Source organism: Gadus macrocephalus, chromosome 20, assembly GCF_031168955.1.
Source record: "Gadus macrocephalus chromosome 20, ASM3116895v1".
Lineage (NCBI taxonomy): Eukaryota > Metazoa > Chordata > Actinopteri > Gadiformes > Gadidae > Gadus > Gadus macrocephalus.
This window is the reverse complement of record NC_082401.1, coordinates 19,172,713-19,188,416: the sequence shown is the minus strand read 5'-3', so window position 1 is coordinate 19,188,416 and position 15,704 is coordinate 19,172,713. Positions and strand designations below refer to the sequence as shown.

The 15,704-nt window shown below is 47.1% G+C and overlaps 1 protein-coding gene across 1 annotated transcript in view; it reads right to left on the bottom strand.

Moving 5' to 3' along the window:
* The window catches only part of LOC132448320 (low-density lipoprotein receptor-related protein 1B-like), a 191,513-nt gene that overhangs the window by 52,326 nt on the left and 123,483 nt on the right, over positions 1–15,704 (bottom strand). Inside the window, 9 exon segments of the mRNA XM_060039484.1 lie at positions 1,326–1,448; positions 1,863–2,012; positions 2,303–2,416; positions 4,011–4,130; positions 4,510–4,638; positions 5,096–5,221; positions 6,532–6,724; positions 10,021–10,225; positions 12,245–12,434. Coding sequence (XP_059895467.1) covers positions 1,326–1,448; positions 1,863–2,012; positions 2,303–2,416; positions 4,011–4,130; positions 4,510–4,638; positions 5,096–5,221; positions 6,532–6,724; positions 10,021–10,225; positions 12,245–12,434 — 1,350 coding nt within the window.

The window sequence follows — 15,704 nt, the reverse complement described above, 5'->3', positions numbered from 1 at the left end:
TAGCCCCAACACTATATGTTCATCAAACGATGCATACCAATATATACACACACACACACACACACACACACACACACACACACACACACACACACACACACACACACAACACAGTCTTTGATAAATAAATCACACCAACCATAACGACACTCAAAGTACAAACGCTACCTCACCACCCCCGCCATTAGCAAACCAAATGAACTGTCCCGGAACAGAAAATAAAGCCCTGGTTCCCATGCGGCACGCGTTCCCCATGGACCAGTTTGCCGGACGGACAGGAAGAAGGGTAGTTGACAAACACATGTATGTGTGAATTATCTAGCATGTTTGTAAATAAATGGAGTGTATTAAACTGTGGTGCGTGGTTGTTTGTAGTGTGGTGCTAGGTGTGCATGCAAAAGGTAAATGGCTAAATCTGGGGAAATGCGACCCTCGCTTTTCACAATGTGGAGTTAAGATCTACACTGTTATGGCTGTGATACCATTCTTATTCAGCGGGAAGATCTCCTCAGTTCAGGCTCAGTACTTAGTTCATATTGCCTTCCCTGGGACATGTATCGAATGGATCAGGCTTACGCAGAACGTCCACTCACAACAAAGCAAGGTTAGGCAGCATCAATGCCCGAAGGAAAACGCTGTTGTAGTAAACACGTCAAATAAAATGCAGTTAAACAAATTCAAACTCAACGCGTGGTGAATCCCCACCCATTTCAATGTTGTGTCGTTGCTTTACTTTACCATTTCAGACCCTTTTTCTGTCACGGTAAATAGATTTTGTTGGAAATCCAATTGAGGGTTGCATCATTAAGATTACCACTGCTTCATACCACAAATGGGATAACATCGCATAAGCCGCTGAAATATTTGCCTTTCCAACCAGGGGGTGCCGTGTGTGTGTCTCCTAGCCCAGGCTAACGAGAGTGGCATTAAGCACCAAGGCCTCCCCGTCACTGGTTTCTTAACCGTGTTTTGGGGAGGCACAGTGAATGCGGAGGCAGAGATCTGAAACTTTGCCTAAGTTGTTTACACTGATTTTGATGGCGTTCATTCATGTTGCTCTTGATCGCCATTGGAAACCATTCAGTGCTTTAGTAAACCTCTACACTCCTATGCGTTTGCACTAATGTGCTTCCCGGTGTGTGCGTGTGTGCTTGCGTGCGTGCTTGCGTGCATGTGTGTGTGTGTTTGTGCTTGCGTGTGTGTGTGTGTGCTTGCATGTGTGCTTGCATGCGTGTGTGTGTGTTTCTATGTCTGTGTGTGTGTTTGTGTGTGCGTGCGTGCGTGCGCGTGTGTATCCGCTCGGTGCATTGGCCGACATGACTCACCGCACTGGAACTCGTCGGCCCCGTCCTCGCAGTCCTTCTGGCCGTCGCAGAGCCACACGCTGGAGATGCAGTTCCCGCTGGGACACGCAAAGTGACCCTCCTCACACTGCTGCGCGTGGGACACTGCTGGGGGGACGCGCCCGGGGGAGGACAGAGACACCGGAGGAAGTGGAGAAGCCAGGGCCTCGTGTTAGAGAATTAACATGATTGATCGTCATGATCCCAGTCCGCACATCCCTTTGCTCTCGCTACCTCCGTCTCTCTCTAATTTCTAGCTTTCAGGTTCTTCTTAATAACATTAGCGGATTAAATAGAACAAATCCAATGGGTTCATAGCCTTACGAAATGTGATCAGTTTCATAACGATTCAATTGGATTACTTTTTGATGCAATTTTCCTCAGCGGTACGAGGATGACACACTGCCCTCTCCTCCCCTCCCCTCGCCTGTGCCGGGGTGGGGGGGGGGGGGTGTCAAACAGGGGTCAGGGAGGGGATGGAGGTCGGCAGGTGGGAGGCGCAGGCGGAAGACACTCTACCCTGACAGTTGGACTCGTCGGTGTAATCGCCGCAGTCGTTGGCGCCGTCGCAGATCCACGACGGGTGGATGCACAGCGAGGTGGAGTTGCAGCTGATGAAGCCCCTCTCTTTCACACCCAGCTTGTAGAAGTGAGAGCAGTCTGTGTGGTCTGAATATCAAAAGAAGACGCACACACACACACACACACACAGGAGAGGATCACTGTCTGACACGATATATACAGTGTGGAGGAAGACAGGCTTTGTGGTGGGGGGGGGGTTTTTCGATGAAGGAGTGGCAGACACGGGTTTAAGTCAGTGGATCCAATTGATCTGTCAACGGATGAGACCGTGTGCCGCCTTCTGTTTTAAGCAGTGGAGGGGGATGTGGTGAGGGGCGGCGGGACGGGACTTTATCGCTATGCAAAGCACGGTGTACATACACACAAAAAGGACTTACTGCAGCTCTTTTCGTCGGAGGCGTCAGCACAGTCGATGACCTGGTTACACCAGGCTGAGCCGGAGACGCAGCTCCCGTCGTGGCAGGCCCACTCCGATGCGCTGCACGTGACATCTGGGGGGCAGAATTAACATTTCAAAAACGGGGTCGGCTGCTGAGCGGATTGAGCAGATCATGCAGAGACGGATGCAGGTAAAGCTCCCTCTCTGATGTTTAGCACCTAGCCGTCTGGGTGGGAAATGGATTCTTTTTTTCACATAGGTTTAAATCTGTAAAGCCCACCAGAGGAAGAAAGCGTGTGGGATCGTGATGTGTTACCATGGTTTGTGTTAGGAGCGTATAATAGGGATGGTACACATGTCATCTCTGGAGGACTTGGTACCTGGCCATCACTGAAAGCCATGAGGGCAATCCTTTATTCCGTTATTTTACAACGTTGGGGCTTCGGGAGGGCAGCGTAGTTATGAGAGGTGGCCCCGATTCAGCCGTTGGTGTCGCTTGACTCTGTGATTAAATCCACAGTTTGAACTCGCTCCACTGAGACGCTTTCCGTTGTCATCTCCGTGGTGATTACAATGAGGTCATCGTTTATTCCTCATTAATAGACGGACGCACGCCGGCAGAACCCCGACCAGTTGTTCCTGGAAGGGCTTCCTCTGAAATGTTTTTCCATTAATGATGAGAAATACCTCTGCCAGCTGGTGCTTTTAATGAGATAAAAAATTAGCTATGGTACACAATAAACGTCTTGAACTTTCCCATTTAACGGCCAACTACGTTCATCGACATCATGGCCAAAGAAAAGGAGGCTTGGTATTGCGAGAACATGGCAATACTGGACTGATGGGCCGTGTGTATCGCAGACGGATCGATGCAGGCCTTCGAGACTCCAGTCCACTCCTAAGGTCACTGGGTGCATCTGTTTTGAATTATTTAAACAGTTTTGCTAACATGCGTGGCGGTTTATATAACGGTTCAATAGTATTGGGTTCCATGGGTTGAAAAACGCATCACAATTTAGTCAGGTGTTCTGTCCTTGAACAGATGCGGATGTTCCCGAACGCACTCTCGGTATGATCGCCCACAGACCACTCCCCCCCCCCCCCCTCCCCTCGTGCCTTGAATATTAGCGAGTCAGTGAGGGGCTTAGCACAGCAAGTAGCCTAGCATGGACTAAGCACAGCAAGGGTAGCCTAGCATGGAGCTGTGACCTTGGCTGGAACAGAACCTTTCACGCTGGGAGGAAGTGGAAGCAGGATGACAGGAGGAGGAGGAGGAGGAGCAGGAAGGAGGAGGAGGAGCAGGAAGGAGGAAGAGAAGGAGGAGGAGGAGGAGGAGGACAAGGAGGAGGAGGAGAACAGGAGGAGGAGGAAGGATGAGGAGAAGGAGGAGGAGGAGGAGGAGCAGGAAGGAGGAAGAGAAGGAGGAGGAGGAGGAGGAGGACAAGGAGGAGGAGGAGAACAGGAGGAGGAGGAAGGATGAGGAGAAGGAGGAGGAGGAGCAGGAAGGAGGAAGAGAAGGAGGAGGAGGAGGAGGAGCAGGAAGGAGGAAGAGAAGGAGGAGGAGGACAAGGACAAGGAGAAGGCGGAGGAGGAGGAGGAGCAGGAAGGAGGAAGAGGAGGAAGGGGACAAGGACAAGGAGGAGGAGGAGGACAGGAGGAGGAGGAAGGATGAGGAGAAGGAGGAGGAGGAAGAGGAGGTCACCCACTGATACAGAAGGCCTCGTCCGAGTTATCGCCGCAGTCGTCCGTGCCGTCACAGAAGCGGCTGTTGGCTACGCAGCGCTGGTTGTAGCAGGGTCTGAAGCCCTTCCGGCAGCTCCGGTTGTCTGGGGGGAACGGGGACCGGGGGGACAGGGGGGGGGGGGGGGGAATTGGGCAATACAAATAACGTTTCATTCAAAGTAGTATAAAGTGATTTGCTCTTATTGTGAGTAAGAGCAAACATTGTTGACATCCGTAAACATTGTTTTAAAAGCTGCTATAAAAATATGGTTGATTGATATTGTTAAAGAAGCATCTTTATTCTACTAGCAATGGAAAGGTATTTCTTGTCAAAATATATGCATTTTTCCCCACAATGCACCTCATTCAACCTTCTGTTCTATCGGTCTTCGGGGCTTTGTTCATGGGGGATTCCAGTCTGACATGCAGATGGTTGTAAGTCGGGCACGCCTGCACACCATGTTGTTAGGTGTTTCTACTCACCACAGTATTGCATCTTTTCGTCCGACTTGTCTTTGCAGTGGGCCACTCCATCACATGTTTGCTGGTAGTTAATGCACTGGCCGTTCCCGCATTCAAACTCTGTGTGTATGTTGCAGGAGGAATTCTCTGCTGCAAAAGGTGAACATGAATGGGGGGAAGGCAGGGGATAGACCCTTGTGTCAATTAAAACAGCTATTATCGAGCCGGAACCAATAGTTCTAAGCCTTTCCTGAATTGTAGATGTGAATATGGGGATGTTAATTGATTTGCAACGATGCAGTTTACACAAGAGGGGGGTAAATTCCCTAGTGGTGTTCTGACTATTTCCTTTCCACCATCTTAAGAGTGCAGTTTCTAATTCTCACTTGCCAGATTGTAGGATATCATGAAGTCATCATGAAGACAAGAAGAAGCCATTTTGTTTTTAGAAACCGGATACACTTTCTGAATAGAGAGCAAATACTCACTACTCAATCAGCATTAAGTTCAACATATAATATATTCTGCAGTTCATCATGGGAGGGGACAACCTCAAACAGACAATTTGGGACGTGTGTAATTCAATGTTCCGGCTCCTGTGACTTACACACGCATCTGTTGTCATCCAGTAACACACGCTCGCCCCGGCATGTACAATTAACCCGGCCGTCCGGGGTCAGCAGACAGAGGTCACCGCAGCCTCCATTCTGGTGTCGGCATGGCGACAACTCGCCTGCAGGACCACACGCACACACACAAACACACACACACATACACACAGACACCACACGACGCCGGGGGACAAAAAACACAACCCGCGGTGAATAAATAGGTAGGGCAGAGTTGGAAATCAGGTGCTAAGCCCGTCGAGAGTGCGCCAAAACAATTACTGCTTCACAAGGATGCACCCGGACTTAGCCTCGAGAGCTCTATTTGTGGATCCGCAAACAACGCTGTTTCACTGGCTCGCTCACCACACCAGGTGGAGGGAGGCAATGAAGTGTGATGCGGCCTATTGACTTTGGAGGATGGTAACAATAGCGGCTCCTCTATTGTGCGGCACAGACAAAGAGGAAGGAGATGGGGGGGGGGGGGGGGGGGGGGGGGAATGCCAACTGGAGACCGGTATGCAGAGTTAAAATAAACACAAAGATGTGGAGTTCAAGGGATAAAAGATACAGCACCAAGGAGCCTGTGATGGCAGAGGGGACACACAGCACTGATAAAGTTCTGTGTGATTGGGAACCCTGTGCTTTGTGTTTTAAATTCATGAGACACAGAAGGGGAAGGGGGGGGGGGGGGGAAACCACCTCTTGGTCCCTCTTGGTCCAAGTAAACACGATGAGGGCATGCAGGTGGGGCAGTTGAACATTAAGGCGTCCATACTAGGTCCCCGATGTAGAAAGTCGACTTGCTGGAAGGCCCACTAAAAGTCTGCTTTTTAGAAAAAGCAAGGTGAGGTGAGTCATGTGTATTATTCTTTGTGCTAACCAGATAAAAAATGAGCCAAAGGATCTCTTGGCAGTGGAGAAGAACCACTGGGAACTACCTACAGCCCATGCCTCTGTCCTAGTTGCAGCTAAAAAACTATACTACACTTTAGAGAATATACCTTCGTTAGGGGGATGCTGTTTTATTAATTGCATCGCAAATAAAATATTTAGCAAAATGCTTAGCGGGACAATCATATTTCACATGTTTACTACGTCAGCATTTTAGTTGTTAATCCCACATGGTCTAGATTATCGTTCTTAGAAACACTTGCCTTTACTTTAGAAGGTAAGGTAGGACAAACTGGCATGAAATAAATACAAAGAAATACAAAGACACCGCCAGCCAAGTAACAACACAGTACATCAGACTTCTTGTAGCAGCAGTACATTGATGTTTCAATACATACGGACAGGAACAGGAACAACACTGCCCCCATGCCTGCACCACACGATGCCCGCATTCACTTTCACAACCACAAACCATCATGGCTCTCCACCAGTGGGGTGAGAGTGAAGCTCAGAGCGCCACACCACGGAGACCACTACTCACAGTTGTTGGTGTCTCTGGCCACGGCGATGATCCCCATGGGTTGGTGGGGTATGTCCGCACGCAGCACCTTGGTGTCCCCTCCCGTGAACTTGTTGGAGCGCAGCACTGCCCGACGGGCCCAGTCCGACCAGAAGATGAAGTCTCCGTGGATGGCCAGGCCGAAGAAGGTCCCGGGCCCTGATTTGACGATGACCTGGAGTCGTGGAGCACAGGTGAATCCGAGGGGGTTGCCCTCTTGCACTTGGTTCTGCTGTGTTTGTGTGTCAGGCAGAACCTTTACAGGCTGGAATTAAACTGGGATCCAGCAGTCCTACTAGATTATAGCAGAACTTCTGGGGGGTGACAGCACAGAGCCTGGGCAGGAAACCAAAAACGTAAAGAGGTTGGAATTATGCCTTGTTTCCTGGGTCATTATGGAGATATTCTTGCAAAGAGAAACTAATTTGCGCGAGTATAGGAGGCTTTCAGAAGGGAATTTTGTGTATCTCTCGTGGCCAGTTGTTAGTTTCAAACATTTACAGAGGTTTTCTCTACAGTTCAATAGTGTTGGCAAAGTTCGTAATTGCTGGCCCGGGTTTGTAAGCCAATAACGTGCTTGCAGATCTCTGCCTCCAGGAACATGATTGGTTGAAAGAACAAATATGAAGCGAGAGAGAGCAAAACGCCCCGTTCACCAAGATTTGCGCTCCTCTAATCAAATCTCGAATCAGACTATAGGTATCAAATCTACAGTCATCAGACTATAGATTTGATTAGTAAGACGAGGTTGGAATCTAAAGCTGCTACCATGGTCCGGGGGGTTTCAAACAGCATTGTCATAACAGGGGTCTGATTCGAAAAGAGGTATTGTGGTAGTGGAGGTTGAGGTGGGCCTCGGCTCACCTGTGGGGCGCGGGTCCCGTAACAGGGGCTTCCCTGATGAGGAGGCGAGTGTGGCTAAAGGTTAGCGGGAATGCGGGGTTCCGGCAGATTTTGTTCGAGAAGCGCCCGCAGTAATAAACGGGCAGGCGTAATGGCGTCTCGAGTCATTAATCAAAAGCTCACCCACCCCCCGCCCCCGCGACTGCTTAACCCAGATGTTGGGGGAGTAAATGACAGTGTCATTGGCAGGGAGGCAGGAATCCATCAGATGGCTTCTTTAGGGACCCCCCCACCCGCCCACAGTCACCATAGGAAGGAAGGAACAGGCTGGGTGGGGAGGGAGTGCGGTCTCCATCCGCTGCTGTAACTCTCAGTCATTAGTAGGACACGCTCGTAAGCAGAATCATATTAGCACTGCGCCATGATGGGATTAATAGGACAGGTGTTGATTAAAAGGCGCCCTGCGTGAGGAAGCCACGACCGGCCTTTCAGTGGGGAGAGGGGGAGAGACGGAGGGAGGGAGGGGGAGAGAGGGAGAGAGTGGGAGCCAGAGCCAGAGATAAGAGAGGGAGAGAGAGGGAGAGAAGTTACAGAAGAGAGTAAGAGATAAAACGCCAGATGGGTAAGGACGGAGGGTATTGATAGGAAATTAGATTTAGGAGACGGTCGTATGCCCAGGCCCACCACAAATTACTCTTTTGCTAACTATCGAGCGGGCAGTAATGTATTTAGTTCAGACCCCTGCCACAATGGTTTGCAGTTGTATAAGAAAAATATATGAGGCACATACATGGTTTGGAAACTATCCCGAATATTTCACACCTTTATTTCGACCGGTTAAAAGGTTAGGTTGAGAAGGAATTAACTGGGATGAGGCAAAGTTTTGCTTTCACATCCAGAGCCTCTTGGATTACAGATTCACAAAGACAAGCATATTTCCCATTAGTTGTGCAAAACCTGTCATCTATAACGCCGCCCGTTAACACCCCAAACTAAATAAACGCTGCTTTCATTTGACATGCGCGCCATCCATTTTCAGTCTCTGAGCATGTCAAATCAGACATCCGACGACACCACCCGACACAGCTCCTAATTAATATTCCTTGTCTCCATGTCTTGGAAAGGTCGTCTCTCTCCCGCTCTGCTGAGAATGGCAATCCCCCCCCCCCCTCCCCAACGACCCCCCCGACCCACCAGGACATGCTTCCATCCCTGCAATCAGCATCAGCGTTCGGGTGGGTCTCCAACCCTAACCCCACCATCCCAAACGACCCCCCCCCCCCCCCCCACACCACCACCACCACCACCACCACCACCTCTTCCCTGCAGCTCTTTCAGCGCCGCAGCCCCTGCTCCAGGGCGACTAAGCTCTGCTTCATTTCCCTGTTTTTAATTGGCCCAGTGACGGACTACACTGTGCACCTACGGAATGGGGGGAAGTGTGTGCGCGGAAGTCGAAAGTGTGTCTGTGTGTGTGTGTGTGTGTGTGTGTGTGTGTGTGTGTGTGAGAAGCGGGTCAATGATAAAGCATTCATTAAAGGAGCCGGGCCGAGCCGAGGGCACGTGCGGCGACTCTCGGAGCGCCTTTGCGACCCCACTTGTGCAAATGTATGGGTAGCTAAATTGGACGGGGGGGCCACGGCGCTGGCCCTTGCCGAGGTCACGTGAAGCGCAACTTGGAAACCCGCAGCCAAAGGAAGAGCGGAGGGGGTGGGAAGGGGGGAGGGGAGGAAGGCGAGAGAAGGGGTGTGATGGTCCCTGCGTATGCTGTGTAAGGATAATACTAGCACAGTCTTACAGAGGGGAACATACCGATTCCGTCCACCCCCCCCCCCCAATAAAATACATTATGTATTCGACCTCTCAGGGATAAAATGAGTCTGTGCCACCACCGCCAACACCATCACCCCCATCTCCACCACCGCCGCCCGCCCACACTGCCCCGCCGAGCTTTTTGGGATTTTTATTTTATCAGGGAAATGACTTCTATAATTAAGAAAACCATTGGCACGCCGACGGAATTTGAGCAGAGCGAGTGCTGAGAAGTATTTCATGGCCGAACCGTTGGGCGGAGGCTAAAGTCCCTGTGGAGCTCAATAGGGGATGAGCAATGATGTGGCAGAAAGAAAATTGGTTCATCTCAGCCGAAGGGAGGAGGAGGTGGGGGCAAGGGCGCATCTATTTGACGTCCTCTCGCTGAATATGTGTCCTTGTTTCTCAGAGGCTTTTGAAACATTTCCATCATTTGGGAGAGACGGCTTTCAAATCACACGCATTCAAGCCTGGATGGTCAGACATAGTCTGCTGCCAAAGACGTACTTCGAATTTTTCAAAAAAAAAAATTTTTTAAAGCCAGACCAAGCTAGGAATTGAAGGTAAAAATCTCAACCATCCCATTGTGACAAAGCCACTCCAGAAAACACATAAAACATTAAAACAAATAATAATCAAAGCGACATTGAACTCGAGTTATTCACATCAAAAACAGGAGCTCTTTTTGTAAAGCACGTTGGGTCGGAAACAGCTGGTCGGATAGAGAACATTCAAAAGCATTTTACCGTCAAAAGCACCAGCTTTGCTAAAAACAAGTGATACATAGAAACGTAGAAAGTAGTCCATCACACTCACATATCTGTTAGAACCGTCGTAGTCACATCTCTCGATGCGGCCCAGGCTTCCGTCCGAAAAGTACAACTTCTCTGCCTTGTGGTCGATTGTGAGTCCGTTGGGGGTCAGGATATCAGTGCTGGCGATGACCCTCAAGTTGTTGCCAGCCAGTGTCGACCTCATGATGCTGGGCCTCTGCTCGTTCCAGTTGGTCCAAAACATCAGGCTGCAGGATTTCAGAAACAAGAAAGCACCAAAAGGTTAGCCGTTAGAGGTCAGCGGTTTAAATGTTAAGAGTTTATAGATAGGCGTATTCTCATTTGAGTGGTTGGGAGTTGATTGTCATGAGGTCATATCAAATTTGAATGCAAATTTGAGGGAAGGTGTTTAAGACTTTAAAACAGGAAAAATGCAAAATGTTCGCATGGCCTCGCACAATCGTGATAAATGCTGAGATTTGCGGAGAGCACATTACATATACCACGCAACTCATTTTGTAGCAGCTTGCATTGTGGTGACATGCCCATGTCATCAAATCGTGCCGTTTCTCCGAGAACAGCGAGCGTCATTTTTGTGTCCCGAATGATTTCAGACCACCTCAGCAAAGAGCGCAAAAACAAATATGTGTTCAATGAAATTGAATCTTGGAGTGGGCATGACAGCTTTTAAAAAGAGAAGCTTGTCAGATTCCTCAGAGGGGAAACAAACAGTTACGGCGGATGAGGGGGAGAATCTATTCGTCGCCGCTCTAAAGTGCTGGTGGAGGCGGGGGCGGGGGCGGCAGTGTTCAGACACCAAACTTAAGGCCGCCGCCGCCGCGGCTCGCCGTGACCTGTCATCAGCTCTGCTGAGCCAAGCCTTTATGAGATCCCTTCCACGGTGGGCTGAGGAACGCTCTTCGCCTGCCCCTTTCAGTTTCATAAACGTAGAAGAGTGGTCGGGTCCCCAAGGCAGTTAACCAAAGTAGGTGGCAATGGGAAGACCTTGGAGGAAGAGGATAATCAAACGGGGTGAGAGCTACAAACGCTGGGGAATTTTGCCAGATAAAATCAGAAGGGTTGGGTAGCGTACATGCTCTACTATTACAGGTGGGTTTGGACACCTGACCTATTCCGCTTAGCTAGCGGTAACTAGCGCCCACTCCCGCGACCCCTTCATAAGGAATGGAATAAATAAATTGCTCAAGGCTGGGTGGTATTTGAATAGGAATGACAAATGTGGTCGATGGAAGTTACTTTGGATAAAATCATCTGCTAAGCAACACAATGTCATTCTCCTTAAGTTACTGTGCAAAGGTACAGTGTGGGGTGCAGAGGTGCGAGATAATCACAGACAAAAGCAAAGGGGACGAATATAAAAATGTTTAATGGCTAAATGATACATCGAGGCCTTCAGCCGAGTTGATCGAGGTGAGGTGCCCATTTTCTCCACTGATTCGGACTCCACATCATTATGAAGTTGGGGAAAACTACTCTCCAGGGTTAATAAGGAACTCAGTCAGCAACCACCGGCCAGTGGCTGCTAATTAATCACTTCACTTTAAATTCTAATTATCAGTCAGTATTTCTGGAGAGGATGGATATGGTGCCAAATTGCCAACCAAGGATACAGTCTGAGGTCAAGGAATTAATTTAGCTGGGCCAGCGGAGAGGGATACATGGATATGGGCTCTGTCCAGGGTGTAGGTTGTAATATCATCTCAATACATGAAACTCGATGATGCATTGTGTAGTTCGATGCAGTGAGAGCAGTGCTGTGTTAAGGAGAAACAAACAGAGGAAAAGAGGATCCTTTTTGTCTTCCCACTTCAATAAAAGTGTCGCGATAGATCATATCTTTGCAATAATGTCTAAGATGTGCAATCTCCTTGTAACAAATATCATGGAAGAGCTCAGTTAACACAGCTACGGAATATGTGGTGTCTAAGGGAACGGGGTGTGCTTTAATAGGCATTTCAGTTAGGCTGAATTTAGATACAATTTAGTATCTAAGTAAGGTGTCATGTTTGTATCAATTTAAATCCCATTTGGTTTTGTGAAAAAAAGGCTACAACCTAAAATGACAATTCTGTTTGTGACAACTCATACATAAAGCCAAGCCAGCATCACACCATCTCTCTGACACGCTAAACGACATTGATGCATCGTCGTAATTAAAATGATAGTGGAGTACGAACAGGAAAAACATCAAGCAGACTGACAGAAAAAACAATGATAATAATGAGGAAAAAGACAATATCACTGACTTTTGACACTCGTCCAGAGCGAGGACGTGCGGGTGGTCTTCCTCGGACAGAGTGACCACCGCCTGTCGACTGAAGGCGCCTGCCCGTTTGGGGTCCACAGTCTTCCTGCTGATGGTGGAGGAGGTGGAGCTGGTCCAGTACAGTGTGTCCCAGGCCCGGTGGTATGCCAGGCCCTCCACAGAGCCCACATCTACAACAAACAGACAATCAAAGCGACGGATGGAACAGTGAACCGCACACTGATGAAATTGTTGATCTTTAGTCGGTCAAAAGGTGACATCCTGAGGCTATTGTGTGTGACAATCACATAACGCTTTACATTGTTTTATTTCATACATAGTTGTCATTTCCTTTACGCTGTCTAGTTTTGAAACTTGCCTCCTATGAATTGGAAAACCAATCGATTTAAAACCGTCAACCGTGACCTCTTTGTTTGCAGGGCAATTAGATAGACAGGTCTGTTTTTAATTGAAGTTGTTACGCACGGATGCTTGACTAGGTTATTTTTTGGAGGGAGTGGTTTATCAGCAGTTTGTTTACAATATTACTTTGAAGTGCGCTCTAACCGCTAGTGGTCAGAAATGAACTATTACAGCTTTAACTAATGACAATTTAGGATGGGGAATACAATGCTGCATAAAAGCAACATGTACTTGAGTAAGTAAAATGAAGTATTCCTCCTCCGCAAGCTCCAACCCATTTTCGCTCTCCTCCTTGGTCTGTCAAATACTACAGTTCCATGTACTGAGAGGGGAGGTATAGTGTTGGCGAAGATGAAACATCTCTTAGCTGTCAGGGATAGAAAGATATTATAGAGAAAAGGAAATTAACAGTTAGCTCACATTAAGCTGAAGCTAGGGCATGGGCAGAAAAGATCCTAGGTTCAGGAATGTGCAGGATTTTTTAAGGAATAAACATGGGTATGTTGCAATGAGATGTAGTTACATCACAACTGGGGATAATTCAGACTGAGCTGGTTTTCCTTGCAACATTGATTGTCGGAAAATGTAGCATCTCTTTTCAGAATAAAATAGTATCAAGAGTACCGATTTACCAATTCTGTGTTTTGTATGTGATAAAAGAAAGGGTAAAGTGTTTGCCAATGCAATATCCATGACAAAATTAGGCAAACTTATGAGGCAAAGTATAACATGGCTCATAACAGGAAGCATTCTACTGTTATTTCCTTTCCCTTGTCCTAACAAATCGACAAACACCCACAGTAACAGCTGTTTGTTTGGGCAATATTACTCAATGTGTATTTGATGCTATCTTCATACAATGTTCTACTTTTGAACTGTAACAACCTTACAGGGTTGAGTAACCGATGTATTGACAAACGTGAAGCGAGGGCACGAGAGAGAGGGGGAGGGAGAGATAGAAAGACAGAGACAGAGACAGAGAGACAGAGAGACAGAGAGACAGAGAGGCAGAGAGACAGAGAGAGAGACTGCATGTGTTTCCTCACGGTCAATTATTTACTTAGTTTTTTGCAGCAGATCAATAAATGATCCATCAATAATGACCTTCACTGTCTGAATGCTGTGCTAACCCTTTATATATATATATATATATATATATATATATATATATATATATATATATATATACATACATACATACATACATACATACATACATACATACACACACACACATATATATATATAAAAAAAATATATATATAGATAGATATAGATATAGATATAGATATATATTAGAGCTGTCAGTTAAACGCGTTATTAACGGCGTTAACGCAAACCAAATTTAACGGCGTTAATAAAATTATCGCGCGATTAACGCAATTATTTTATAAAAATAATAAAAATAAAAAAAAACAAAGAAGCAGTAGCCTGACTGCTATGTTCAAATGACATTTGTTCAAAGCAGTCGTTTAATTGCACTATAGGCAATTTTTTTGTATCGTCCTGTTTTGATCAGTATATGCCAATGTTGTTATCAATAGAAAATCATTTGCACAAGGCAAGCCGATACACTTCACCATGTTGATAAGAGAATTAAAATGAGAAGAATTATGGGACAAAAAAAATCAAGGGATATTTAGCATAGAAAAATAATTTGCGATTAATCGCGATTAATCGTGAGTTAACTATGACATTAATGCGATTAATCACGATTAAATATTTTAATCGCTTGACAGCTCTAATATATATACATACATATATTCAGAATAACACATTACGTAACAGCTAAAAAAAGGGAAAAGCTGTCCTCCCCTCAACAGAACATCTGTCTGCCATTTGGGGGGCTCCTCAGCTGCTACTTCATCAAGCTAAATCTCCCCAAGACCTCCAGGAGGCTCTAATGGCGTACGCCCAGTCTGCCATGAATGGAGTCCCTAATTGGTCATCATGGTGAGCATGTGGTCAATCAAAGGGATTTGGGCAGAATCTGGTCCTCTGGAAGAGCCATAAAGCATTGACTACAATACTTCAGGCTCTACCTGAGTCAGCTGATTGCTAATTAAAAGTTTGCCGTAAAATGTGTGTGACAGCTTGGAGTAAGCCACAAATCGTTGTCTAGACCGGGGAGTAATTAACAGGGGACGCAGAGTTTAATTAGGGAAATATGGATGATTAACATCTTCACCCTTCTTCAATGACAGGGCGCAGACAGAAACTTTGTAGGAAGCGGATACATGAAAAGGATGTGGGGTTCTTCAGAACCTCAGTCTGTTTACCATGTAGCTGCGCAATACAAATCAGCTTAATGGGGACCGGGACTTGGGGTCTTCACCATTGGCGTAGGAAGCAGAATATTTAGTGGAGCATTACAGGAGGTATAATGGAAATACTCTTGCATTCCGAAATTAAGTCCACTGACTAAGCTTTTCTATGCTGTTTGCTGTTTGCGCTTGGCAAGCAGGCATCCGCTTAAGTATTGAGGGATGTAATCAGTGCTTAGGAATTCCCTTAGATGTATTATTATGGCTGTTTATTCCTCCAATAATTATAGTTCTTTGACAAATCCCACTGCAGGACAATGTCTTACCGTGCATTCGATTCATTTCTACAAACCGGGGTAAGACCATGGGGAATAGGTGAGGTGAGACCCTTGTGCCAGGAGTAACTCAAGCCCCAATCTTTCATTGGGATGGGAGTTATATGAGCTTGGATTTAGGGCAGCCTTACAGGATGACAGAGGGTTCCAGTCAAGCAGAACAAGGTCTTTCTGCTGTGTATCTGGCTTCACTCATGCCCATCAAGGCTAGGACTAAGGGAGATTAAGATCCAGCACCGCCATCTGTGCCAATCAGGAGGCAGTGTATTCTCTGGCCTATTACGGTTTTAAGCAGTTGAGATGTAGAGGTTGGATAGTGTCAAAATGGGAAATTTGCCACAGACACTTTATAGCAGTTTTGGGCTTAAAATGTGTGACAGTTACACCAAAGAAATCCAGTTAATCAATAGCTACGACTAGCTCTTACCATTCTATCTGA